General features: G+C 44.7%; 1 protein-coding gene and 1 long non-coding RNA gene across 2 annotated transcripts in view; one reads left to right on the top strand and one right to left on the bottom strand.

Annotated features, from left to right (window-relative positions):
• The window catches only part of LOC149442413 (A.superbus venom factor 1-like), a 476,989-nt gene that overhangs the window by 75,177 nt on the left and 388,051 nt on the right, over positions 1-13,761 (top strand). Inside the window, exon 7 of the mRNA XM_089656130.1 lies at positions 1,117-1,199. Coding sequence (XP_089512256.1) covers positions 1,117-1,199 — 83 coding nt within the window. The remainder of the gene's footprint in view (positions 1-1,116; positions 1,200-13,761) is intronic.
• Positions 3,214-13,761, bottom strand: part of LOC149442414 (uncharacterized) — a 167,122-nt gene continuing 156,574 nt past the window's right edge. Inside the window, exon 3 of the long non-coding RNA XR_016307194.1 lies at positions 3,214-3,573. This is a non-coding gene — a long non-coding RNA (uncharacterized LOC149442414). The remainder of the gene's footprint in view (positions 3,574-13,761) is intronic.

The following is a 13,761-nucleotide window of genomic DNA, read 5'->3' as shown; positions in this document are numbered from 1 at the left end:
TTACATTTTAAAGTCATATTAAAGAGTTTTATTGCTGTACTTAGAGGGTGCCGCCGTCTACTTTTTTGATTTTCCACAGGGCTCTCTCTAGCTCTTCATTGGCGGGCTGCCTTCTAACTTAGCTGCTTACAAGGACTTTAAATAATGACTACCTATTCTAATGATATTATGTTTTACATATATATATTCCCATTACATCATGATCATTGTTTTCAGTCCTCGTTCCATTCCACATACACCATTTTTAACCCTTTTTGGAAATACCCATTCCACTTTTATCCTGTCATGCTTTACGCACATTGCACTGCGTTCACCTCAGCTCCTTATGCAAAGAATGGAGAGAAAACAGGTGGCGCACACACCTAGTGCATTATCCAAGGTTTATTGTAGGAGTGAAAGAATAATAAAAACATACTCACAGACGAAGCATGTATCTAAAAAGCATAGAAAAATGACAATGGCCAAAACGGCAGGCAAGGTGATGCATCAACAGCAAGGCTCCTACTCTTCATTCATCATACATCTGCATCAGAGGCTGGTCATCAGCTCTGAGGAAAGGGATTCGTCCCCGAAACGCGTCAGCCATTTGACCGCACTGACAGTGAGAACACCTTGCCTGCCGTTATGGCCATTGTCATTTTTCTATGCTTTTTAGATACATGCTTCGTCTGTGAATATGTTTTTATTATTCTTTCACTCCTACAATAAACCTTGGATAATGCACTAGGTGTGTGCGCCACCTGTTTTCTCTCCATCCAGTGGCTGATTTCCCCGTCTGAGGAGGGCTGCACCCCTGAAGCATTTCCTTTGGTTGTCGCTGTCCTGGTACCCTTGGCTTCCCTTTTGGCTGTGCATATCCTGAGGCGCTGGAGACTACATACGATATCCGGTTACCTTGTGCAAAGAATGACTGGTTTCTTTGAGATAGGGGGCATAATGGAAAGGGGCCAACCCCTACTGGTAAGTAGGTATGTTCCCACCATCATACCCCTGTAAACTGGTAGCCAGGTCCTTGATAACTTGCACGTGATTGAATGTGTGTGCTTATTTAACATCACTTATTATAGTGAACATCCTATGTGTTAAATTTACACCTTCTATTTCTTTATCTTACAGTTTGGGAGTTTGGAATATAACCGCAATGTTTAAGGACCACTCTTATCAGATTTACAAAACGCATTTTGAGGTGAAAGAATATGGTAAGACACATTTAAATGAAACTCCAGTTTTATGTTTTGTGTTTTTTATTTTTTATCCTAATCTTCTTTGCAGATCCCTTCCCATGTCTGTCCGGATGCACTGTTTTGCTTAATAGTTTTTATATGCATTTGTAGATTTTTTTTATGATTACAGACTTGGGTTTTGGCATTTACTATAAACAACTGCATAACTGCATAAATGTATAAAAACAGGGATATTTATTTCACATATACTGCAATACATGTTCAAGCTGGCCAACTGCATCAAAGTAATTTCACTATGTGTCAGGTTGTAGAGCAGTCTATCACCATCACCTGCAACTGCCACCCTGGCTGGTCTGCCACATTACCAGCAACTGTCATCTCTCCTGCCATCATTACCTACTCCTGACACCTCTCCTGCCCTGTGCCCTCACTTTGGCCTGTCACCATTATCAGCTCCTGCCACCACTGCTGGGCTTCCACCATCAGTGCCGAAATAAGGTCATCTAGTTCTCAGGGTAAAGATGCCAAACTGCACCCTCTCCTACCAAGATGTATGAGCATTATGTGTCAGCAAAATCCCCTCCCCCCAAAAAACATTGAGCACTAATCTGCACACTTACCCACTAGAAATAAATACCCTTTGAAAGTCAAAATTCTCCCCAAATAAAAATCCCTTCCTAGTACAAATCCCTTTCAGCTGAATTCCCCCCTCCCAACACAAATGTTTACCCCTCCCACCCAGCTCAAATTCCCTCTCCCCCCAAATCCCCCCTCCTAGCACAACCCCCCAAAATCACCCCTCCTAGCACAAATCCCCCTCTCCTAAATCACCTTTTCTAGCACAACCCCCCAACCCCCCCCCAACACAAACTCTCTTCCCTCCATCCCCTCCAGCACAATCCCCCCATCACCCCTCTTAGCACCCCTCTTCTCAAATTTCTCCTCCTAGAACAAATCTTGCTGCCCCCTCAAATTCCCATTCCTACCCCAAATCCCCTACTACCCAGTCTCCCCCAGCACAAATCCCCTCCAGATCACCCTACTGGCACGAATTCCCACACAATTTTGCTTCCGAATACAAATCTTACCTCCTGCCACTTCCCAAATCCTCCCCAGGGCAAATCCCCTATCCCTCCCAGCACAAAACCTCCCAAATCACCCCTCCTAGCATGCCCCCCCAGATTTCCCCTCCTAGAACAAATCTTACCCTTGCTGCTCCTCAAATTCCCCTCCTAGCACAAATCCCGTGCTACCCAATCTCTCTCAGCACAACTCCTCCCTTCCCCTCTTTCAGCACAAATCCCCCCCAAAATCCCCTCCTAGCACAACACTCCAAATTTTCCCTCCTAGAAGAAATCTTACCCCCCACCACACCCAAATCATCCCTCCCGGCACAAATCCCCTCTTTCCAATTTCCACCACAACCCCCCCCCCATCACCCCTCCTGGCACATTTCCCCCTAAATTCCCCTCTTAGAGCAAATCTTACCCCATTACCTTCACATTCCCCCTCCCAGCACAACTCCCCCATTTTCCTCTTTCAGCAAAAATCCCCCCCCCCCCATATTCTCACATCCAACACTAATTCTCTTCTCTTCTCCCTCCCCCTCCTAGCACAAATACTCTCATCCCCAGCACAAAATGTTTGTTGCTCTAACCGCCTCTCCGCCTTTGTGTCCCCTGTGGGATGTCCTTCTTCCCAGGCTCATCCTCATCTTAACATGTCAGAATTGAGGAGGAGTTCAGAGAAAGTTAACTTCTAACACATTTGACAAGCAGCTGACTTGTTAACTCCTAACAACGGGGGGTGTGTGCTTCACTGTAAGCACACTGATCGAGATGGCTGTGCTGTGCACAGCCATCCCGAGCAGTGTGCCTGAGCTGACAGGGAGGAAGACTGTAAACAAAACAGTCTTTGTCCCCGTCGGTGATTGTCGGTAATCACAGGGTGCCGGTGCGTAATCACCAACCGGGACCTGGTGATTGACATCCGCGGCAGTTGACTTGTGAACTAATTTGAAAAGCAGTTGGTGAGGAGAGATTCCACTGCTGCAGGGGTATGGGATCACCATTACATGCTCCTGTCGCCTCTCTTGGCCCTTTTGGTCTATTTTGGTGCTCACCTCTATTCAGCTGCCGCTATTACCACCTCTTGCCAGCTATCCTGGCCTGCCACCACTGCCAGCTTACTTAATGCATAGGAAACGCATTGAATTTTGACACCTCATTCAGCTTTCTAAAGTCACTACAGAAGCAGATTGAGCTGTTAGGTTTGGGAACAAGCTTTTTAGGACTCAACTACTTACACTTGAACCTCCATAATCCAGCTTTTTCCAAACTTCATCTGCTATTGTCTGTCTCTGAGCTTGTGGTATTTGATAAGGCTTTACCTGGACACAAAAAAAAAAAAAAACAATGTTGGTGAAGCGCTTCACATAAAGAACTAAATATACAGTATAAAGTACAATGATATAAAAATATAAAATGCATATAAAGTGACCACGCTGTATTGAAAGATACAAATGACTAGTGCTAAGTATTCCCCCCCAAAAAAATATATAAGTGCTGAGAGTGCAAGACAGGTCATGCGTTTGCTGACTAGATCGTGCCAAAATACAATACATGCAAAGTAAAAGTAATACACAATGACATTGCACGCTCTAACTGAAAGCGACAGGTGCTCAGTATGAATATTAATGTTGGTTAAAGATAAAAATCCACAAAGTGCAAAAACAAGTGATTGACATTTCATGTGCAAACAAACACCGTGATGTCAGTGCTTCAATTCTTCACTCCAAACATGATGCGTGTTAGCATGCCACACGTGTGTATCGTAATCCAAAAGTGGCTAAAGTGCCTCCTCACCTTAACCATGTGACCCCTAAGGGCCACAATGCTGTAAGTAATAATGCTCCACCAGACTGGGGATCTCTGTTATAATGCTCCTGTAGTACCACTCAATCTCCTCTGCCAGGTCAATTATGCCCTCAGATGGTAATACCCCCAGGATTATCACAAGGCCATAGAGAGGTAAACAAAGAGAGCCTCCATAGTGAAATACCATTTATTCCATATAGCAGATGAAAACAAGCCAAAAGAGAACACTCACAGTATTGCAGATCTCATACAGCTGGTCTCCCATGTGCTGTGGGTGTACTGCAAGGTGCTGGGTGTCCAAGAATGGCGTCTGCCGGATGTGCGTAACCGGAAGTACGTCACCGCGCTCTACGCGTTACTCCACAATGTCACGTGGCTTCGTCAGGATAGCGCGATAGGAGGATTCCTGTACTATTTATAGGGCCTTATGCGATGACTCTGCCCCATTAGGGCGGTCACTGATTCTCCATTTTCTTGTAGCCCTATGCTTCCTCCGGAGGCCATTTTCCCTAATATGTAAGAACTTACACTGGCTTCATATACAGGCTAGGTGTATATTCCCAGGACGATGATGAACAGAAACTTCCATCGGAGATATTAACTCCTAGCTAACTGGGAAATCATGCTAATGAATAAATACTGCTATTTTATCAACAGAAAAGAAAAACTCTTGCATATAATATCTAAATATTAAAAGATGAACTTTATTGAAAATAGATCAATAAAATGCCAACATGATAATGTGGCATAAATAATAGAAATAAAAACAAAATTAAAAAAAGAAAAAAAAAAAAATCGCTTAAAATAAAATGGTAATGGGGCATAAAAAAAAAATGTTGAAAACACTAAATTGGCCAATACTAGCCATAATATACAGCTCTAAAATGGCTAATTCATGTATTCTATATGTAATAAGCCCCATTATTGCAAAGACTCAGTTACTAAATAACCCATTAGTACACCCACACTACATAATACACCATTTTTAAACAATAAATGCCATAGAAATAAGTAAGATTATTAAATATGATAAAATACAATGAAAATTAATATAACCAGGTGGACATAAATAAGCTCGCGCCGTTGATGTCATGCCGTCGGAGCATCGTGGAGCTCCGGCGGCCATCTCCTTTCAGGGACGGTTAGTGTTATCACTGTTATCTGCCGTTCAAATTGACACACACTGGATGCATCCTTATTCTTGCAATAAACATTCGTTTTACCCAAACTATATTACACTATGGGCACTTTTTTGTTTTGACCCCGCATGGGGAGTATTTTCTTCCAGAAGCTGTGTTGCTCCGAGTCCATCCAGAGAGGGAGGTTCCTCCCTGACAATTTTGAGAAAAAAACAATATTTTGGACTTTTTGCTATTAACCCCCCTGGCGGTATTCCCGAGTGTAGCTCGGGGTAAAGTTTCAGTACCACAAACAGTAACCCCGAGCTACACTCGGGATTACCCTGCAGCGTTGCTCCAGGATCAATCCTGCACTTACCTTGTCCTACTCTCCCGCGATGTCCCCCCTGCAGCATCCCCGGCTATCTCATCCGGCCGATGTTGGCATCTGTCTTCCGGGTTCCATTCCCTGCGAGCGTCAGGACATACGGGGGATGGAACCGGCGGGAAATTAAAAATTTTTAAAAGTGACATTCACTAAAATCACATAGTATAACATTCCTGTATCAAACCATTTCACATACATTTTGTCCCGAGTGCTTTGTCCGGCGCCCTGCCTGCATTTTTACTGTTCTTTCTGCCTGGAAACTGAGAAAAGTCCATGGCGTCCAAAAAGAGTCCCTTTAGGTCAAAAGCGGTTTTGGACCGGCTAGAGAACAGCGATAGTAAATTAGAACCACTTGCAGAATTGAGTGATAATGATTCTTGGGGAAATTCCTCATCAGACACTGAAAACGATTCTGCAACTAAGCTCAGCAATGTGCGAACTTGGCGCTCTATTTCACATTTCAGTGTTTTTGGTTTGATTACATTATTGAATTACATTTATTATTTTTTATGATTATTATATTATAATTTATGATTTAGTGTTTGAAATTTTATCATACCCGGGATGTTTACTAGACTCTTGTTCGGACAGATTTCAATGAGTTATTCCTAAAAATTACAGGCCTACAATAAAAAGACATATTTCCATGCAAAAAGTTTACCGCTTTGAGCACAGAAATATGGACATAATCATATCGCTAGGGAGGTTAAACATGTTCAGTAAAAAAATTTTAAATATCTAATTTCGTCATAAATTTAGGCCAAAATATATTCTGCTTCATGTCTTTGCTAAAAACAATCCCAATGCATGTAAATTAGTTGGTTTACGTGAAAGTTATAGCATTTACAAATGGCGGTATAGATACTGGGATTTTTTTTTCCTACTAGTAATGGCGGCGATCATTTAGCGGGACTGCGGCGGGCATTCCGACACTGGGGAGGACTAACTTGGTGTCGCTGACATCCCCAGTGACACCAATACAGTGATCAGTGCTAAAAAACATCACTGACACTGTACTAATGACACTGGGCAGGAAGGGGTTAATGTGAGGGGCGATCAAAGGGTTAACTATGTGATGGTAGTGTTTTACTAGAAGGCAGGGGGTGTGCGCTTCACTGTAAGCACACTGATAGGTATCCCGAGCAGTGTGCCTGAGCTGACATGGAGGAAGACTGTTTGTAAGCAAAACAGTCTTCGTCCCCGTCTGTTATTGTCGGAAATCACCGGGTGCCGGTGAGTAATCACTGGCCGGGACCTGGTGATTGACATCAGCAGCCTCGAACAGCGACGCGGGTAGGGCGCACGTGCGGCTCATGCATGCCCCCTACCCAGAAATTAAAACCACGTGTATAAATAAGTGATTTTGCACACCCATGCCGTCGTGTTGCAGTATATCTGCTATACGGTGGCGGGGTAGTGGTTAAGGCAAGCAGACCTACTAGCACTAGGTTGCCCCCAGGACATTATACACAAAACTAAATACTCTTGTTGTAGAATGTCGCTAGTGTACTCAAGATAGAATACAGTAGACCTACCATACAGTGATTGAAGAAACAAAATGGAAATCAATCTGGATAAGTCATGACGACTTGTAATCCATGAACATAAAGGTCAGGAATGGCAGCAGATAGTACAGATATCCAAAAACATATGGATGGGCAGCAGACAGGAGACGTGCCTCCTAGTATAAGCAATAAGGGAAGGTCTCTGTGTAGCAGCTGTAAAGGGGCAATCTTCAGTCCTAACTCTTCAGCTGGGGCCCAGTTGTACCATTGGTGTACACGAGAATAGTCCCAGTCAACCTTGCAGGTAGCAAATGAGGCTACTTGATGGCTGTATGGTCAGTTCCTAAAGGGCTCAGTCTCTTTCTCTCTAGTAGCAGATAGTAAATCCCCACTACAGCAGCTCCCCAGTCACAGTGATATTGCAGCTCACCATCCAGTCACATACAATGATTAGTCCATCCTCTGCTGTGCACAGAGGTGATTCTGTTGGCAACCCCAAACTCAGCACTATAGATCCCACTCAATCCACCTGTATGCAGAAGTCATGGTGCACACTGAATATGCAGCAATTTGCACTACCAGGTCCCCCTCACAGCAAGAGGAAGCTGTGTCCTGTACAGCCCAGGTTAATGAAGATTTTTCCCCTCCCTTTTGGCAATTTCTCCCTGGGGAATGCAGTTCAAAAGCTTTTGATTGCACAGTAGAGTCTCTTCTCAGGACTACAGTTCCCACAGTGCAGTGCTGCCTGCTGTTACTAGTTCAGCACTGCAGGGCAGCAGCTACAGAGAGCAGCTGTAGTCCGTGTTTCTCTCACTCTCCATTCTTAGCCAAGCACCTGGCCACACAAGTATTTGGGTAGGTGGACTTGTAGACCAGGGATGCCAGGCCAATCTCTTTTGTAGCATGAAGTCCAAACCCAATAGAGGAATTTTCCAAGGGACATTAACTTATTTTCCTACCAGACTTTCCTGGTGCCCACAACCACCCTATTCAGGCAAAAAAACTACTACTGCTGTGTGCAATTTTATCCCAGACCCTGTAACACGCCACATTTAAAGTTTCTGAAGCTGGGGATCAGCTACAAAATTTGCAATGTTTCCTGAAGGGTATTTACCACAATTATCAACTTCTGTGGCCTCTACTGGATTGCCAACAAATGTTTATAAACAGACCCCATGTTTTCACAACTAAACCTCAGTTGCAACATTTGTAATGTATGCTGCAGGTTAAACTCTGCTCTGTCTTCTAGTTGGCAGCCTGCTCCAGAGCTCTGGCACTCAAAAATATTTGTATCTTCTGTCTCTGAAATAAAGCACTGATGGGTTTTTTTCAATTTAAAACCTGCATTACCTCTTCCTCTTAGTGTATAGTGCGGCCTAACCAAACTACTTACACACTGTCCAGTGAATGTACAACTTGGGTATAAGTTATGGTATACAGTATATACACTGCATTGCCAAAAGTATTGGTCGGCCGGCCTTTACACGCACATGAACTTTAATGGCATCCCAGTCTTAGTTCGTAGGGTTCAGTATTGAGTTGGCCCCGCCCTTTGCAGCTATAACAGCTTAAACTCTTCTGGGAAGGCCGTCCACAAGGTTTAGGAGGGTGTCTATGGGAAGGTTTGACCATTCTTCCAGAAGCACATTTGTGAGGTCAGGCACTGATGTTGGATGAGAAGGTCTGGCTCACAGTCTCCGCTCTAATTCATCGCAAAGGTGTTCTATGGGGTTGAGGTCAGGACTCTGTGCAGTCCAGTCAAGTTTCTCCACTCCAAACTCGCTCATCCATGTCTTTATGGACCTTGCTTTGTGCACTGGTGCGCAGTCATGTTGGAATAGGAAGGGGCCATCCCCAAACTGTTCTCACAAAGTTGGGAGCATGAAATTGTCCAAAATGTCTTGGTATGCTGATGCCTTAAGAGTTCCCTTCACTGGAACTAGGGGGCCAAGCCCAACCCCTCAAAAACAACCCCACACCATAGTTCCCCTCCACCAAACTTTACACTTGGCACAATGCAGTCAGGGAAGTACCGTTCTCCTGGCAACCACCAAACCCAGACACGTCCATCGGATTGCTAGACAGAGAAGCATGATTCATCACTCCAACGAACACCACGGCATCTGACTCTTTGCATTGCACTTGGTGATGTAAGGCTTGGATGCAGCTGCTCGGCCATGGAAACCCATTCCATGAAGCTCTCTACGCACTGTTGTTGTGCTAATCTGAAGGCCACACCAAGTTTGCAAATCTTTAGCTCTTGGCTCTGCAGACAGTTGGCGACTTCTGCGCACTGTGTGCTTCAGCATGCGCTGACCCCGCTCTGTCATTTTCCGTGTCCTACCACTTGGTAGCTGAGTTGTTGTTGTTCCCAGTTTCTTCCACTTTGTTATAATCCCACTAACAGTTGGCCGTGGAATATTTAGTAGTCAGGAAGTGTCACGGATGGACTTATTGCACAGGTGACAACTAGAGATGAGCGAATCGAAGTATCCGAAGTGGAATTCGAGTCGAATATCGGAAAAATTTCGATTCGTGCCGAATCCGAAAAACAGCCTAATTCGGACGCGCGAATCGAAATTTTTCCGAAAATGGCGGCTGACATGTGCGGCGACGGAGCGGGGATGTCGGGGAAGGCGCGCAGACAAGGCGCGCTGCCCCATAATGCATTCCTCAACGACATGTGATCGCATCAGCCAATCAGCAGCCAGCCAGCCAGCACTGTGTAATGGTCGAGGTATATATAGCGGCCATTTTGGAAATCTTCATTTGCCTGCAGTCATTGAACAGAGGCAGACCGCTCTGTACTAGGGACAGGGACAGAGTTAGGGCCACAGAAACGAGAATTGGGGACAGAGAGAAGTTACTTAGGGACAGAGAACCATTACTCAGGGACACAGACTTGTTAATGAGGGCCACAGAATCGTTATTTAGGGACAAAGAAACGCTAGTTAGGGCCACAGAATTCATACTCAGGGACAGACAGAATTGTTACTCAGTGCCAGAGAATTGTTACTTAGGGCCACAGAAACGTTATTAGGGCCACAGAATTTTTACTCAGGGACAGACAGAATTGTTACTGAGTGCCAGAGAATTGTTACTCAGGGACAGACAGAATTGTTACTGAGTGCCAGAGAATTCTTAGGGCCACAGAATTCATTCTCAGGGACAGACAGAATTGTTACTCAGGGACAGACAGAATTGTTACTGAGTGCCAGAGAATTGTTACTCAGGGACAGACAGAATTGTTACTGAGTGCCAGAGAATTGTTACTCAGGGACAGACAGAATTGTTACTGAGTGCCAGAGAATTGTTACTCAGGGACAGACAGAATTGTTACTGAGTGCCAGAGAATTGTTACTCAGGGACAGACAGAATTGTTACTGAGTGCCAGAGAATTGTTACTCAGGGACAGACAGAATTGTTACTGAGTGCCAGAGAATTGTTACTCAGGGACAGACAGAATTGTTACTGAGTGCCAGAGAATTGTTACTCAGGGACAGACAGAATTGTTACTGAGTGCCAGAGAATTGTTACTCGCACAGACACAAAATTGTTACTTGCACAGACACAGAATTGTTACTCGCACAGACACAGAATTGTTACTCAGGGCCACAGAATTCATACTCAGGGACAGACAGAATTGTTACTGAGTGCCAGAGAATTGTTACTCAGGGACAGACAGAATTGTTACTGAGTGCCAGAGAATTGTTACTCAGGGACAGACAGAATTGTTACTGAGTGCCAGAGAATTGTTACTCGCACAGACACAAAATTGTTACTTGCACAGACACAGAATTGTTACTCGCACAGACACAGAATTGTTACTCAGGGCCACAGAATTCATACTCAGGGACAGACAGAATTGTTACTGAGTGCCAGAGAATTGTTACTCAGGGACAGACAGAATTGTTACTGAGTGCCAGAGAATTGTTACTCAGGGACAGACAGAATTGTTACTGAGTGCCAGAGAATTGTTACTCGCACAGACACAAAATTGTTACTTGCACAGACACAGAATTGTTACTCGCACAGACACAGAATTGTTACTCAGGGCCACAGAATTCATACTCAGGGATAGACAGAATTGTTACTGAGTGCCAGAGAATTGTTACTCAGGGACAGACAGAATTGTTACTGAGTGCCAGAGAATTGTTACTCAGGGACAGACAGAATTGTTACTGAGTGCCAGAGAATTGTTACTCGCACAGACACAAAATTGTTACTCGCACAGACACAGAATTGTTACTCGCACAGACACAGAATTGTTACTCAGGGCCACAGAATTCATACTCAGGGACAGACAGAATTGTTACTGAGTGCCAGAGAATTGTTACTCAGGGACAGACAGAATTGTTACTGAGTGCCAGAGAATTGTTACTCAGGGACAGACAGAATTGTTACTGAGTGCCAGAGATTTGTTACTCGCACAGACACAAAATTGTTACTTGCACAGACACAGAATTGTTACTCGCACAGACACAGAATTGTTACTCAGGGCCACAGAATTCATACTCAGGGACAGACAGAATTGTTACTGAGTGCCAGAGAATTGTTACTCAGGGACAGACAGAATTGTTACTGAGTGCCAGAGAATTGTTACTCAGGGACAGACAGAATTGTTACTGAGTGCCAGAGAATTGTTACTCAGGGACAGACAGAATTGTTACTGAGTGCCAGAGAATTGTTACTCAGGGACAGACAGAATTGTTACTGAGTGCCAGAGAATTGTTACTCGCACAGACACAAAATTGTTACTTGCACAGACACAGAATTGTTACTCGCACAGACACAGAATTGTTACTCAGGGCCACAGAATTCATACTCAGGGATAGACAGAATTGTTACTGAGTGCCAGAGAATTGTTACTCAGGGACAGACAGAATTGTTACTGAGTGCCAGAGAATTGTTACTCAGGGACAGACAGAATTGTTACTGAGTGCCAGAGAATTGTTACTCGCACAGACACAAAATTGTTACTTGCACAGACACAGAATTGTTACTCGCACAGACACAGAATTGTTACTCAGGGCCACAGAATTCATACTCAGGGATAGACAGAATTGTTACTGAGTGCCAGAGAATTGTTACTCAGGGACAGACAGAATTGTTACTGAGTGCCAGAGAATTGTTACTCAGGGACAGACAGAATTGTTACTGAGTGCCAGAGAATTGTTACTCGCACAGACACAAAATTGTTACTTGCACAGACACAGAATTGTTACTCGCACAGACACAGAATTGTTACTCAGGGCCACAGAATTCATACTCAGGGACAGACAGAATTGTTACTGAGTGCCAGAGAATTGTTACTCAGGGACAGACAGAATTGTTACTGAGTGCCAGAGAATTGTTACTCAGGGACAGACAGAATTGTTACTGAGTGCCAGAGAATTGTTACTCGCACAGACACAAAATTGTTACTTGCACAGACACAGAATTGTTACTCGCACAGACACAGAATTGTTACTCAGGGCCACAGAATTCATACTCAGGGATAGACAGAATTGTTACTGAGTGCCAGAGAATTGTTACTCAGGGACAGACAGAATTGTTACTGAGTGCCAGAGAATTGTTACTCAGGGACAGACAGAATTGTTACTGAGTGCCAGAGAATTGTTACTCGCACAGACACAAAATTGTTACTTGCACAGACACAGAATTGTTACTCGCACAGACACAGAATTGTTACTCAGGGCCACAGAATTCATACTCAGGGACAGACAGAATTGTTACTGAGTGCCAGAGAATTGTTACTCAGGGACAGACAGAATTGTTACTGAGTGCCAGAGAATTGTTACTCGCACAGACACAAAATTGTTACTTGCACAGACACAGAATTGTTACTCGCACAGACACAGAATTGTTACTCAGGGCCACAGAATTCATACTCAGGGACAGACAGAATTGTTACTGAGTGCCAGAGAATTGTTACTCAGGGACAGACAGAATTGTTACTGAGTGCCAGAGAATTGTTACTCGCACAGACACAAAATTGTTACTTGCACAGACACAGAATTGTTACTCGCACAGACACAGAATTGTTACTCGCACAGACACATAATTGTTACTCAGGGCCACAGAATTCATACTCAGGGACAGACAGAATTGTTACTGAGTGCCAGAGAATTGTTACTCAGGGACACCTAATCGTTGAATTAAATAGTATGTCAGACAACATGCAGAGGAGTGGCAGAGGAGGCAATGTTTTAGGAGCGAGCAGACGTGGCAGCAGAGGAAGGGGTCGAGGCAGCAGTATTCGCAGCCAGAGGCCAGTGCTCCCGGTGTCATCCAGCGGTCGTGTCTCCACCGACAACCCTGCCGTCATTGATTGGTTGGCTCGGTCGTCTTCCTCTTCCCAGGTCACCTCTGACACCTACAGCCAACGGTCGGTGGGTACGTCAGACACAACCGTTAGTTGGCATGGCCCGGGACCAAGCCCACTGAAATCACGTGTCCTCTACCTGCCCCTGTCCTTTGCTGTTCCCTCACCAAGCGAAGTATCGCATGCTGTGGGCTCAGCCCCACTGTACAGTGAGGAAGAGCTAACAGAGGGCGGTCAGGAACGGGGGGAGACATCGGCCTTTTCAGCAGCCAAGCGAACAAGTACTGGCGAGGAGAGTGGCTCGGTAGCCGGTCTAGAGACAGGTCTGTCTCCTGACCCAGACGCAGCCGAGGGGGCTAGTAGTG

This window comes from Staurois parvus, unplaced genomic scaffold, assembly GCF_062004578.1.
Source record: "Staurois parvus isolate SC_StPar_1 unplaced genomic scaffold, SC_StPar_1.0 ptg000887l, whole genome shotgun sequence".
Classification (NCBI taxonomy): Eukaryota; Metazoa; Chordata; class Amphibia; order Anura; family Ranidae; genus Staurois; species Staurois parvus.
The sequence above is the reverse complement of the archived record's forward strand: the minus strand, read 5'-3'. Positions and strand labels throughout refer to the sequence as shown.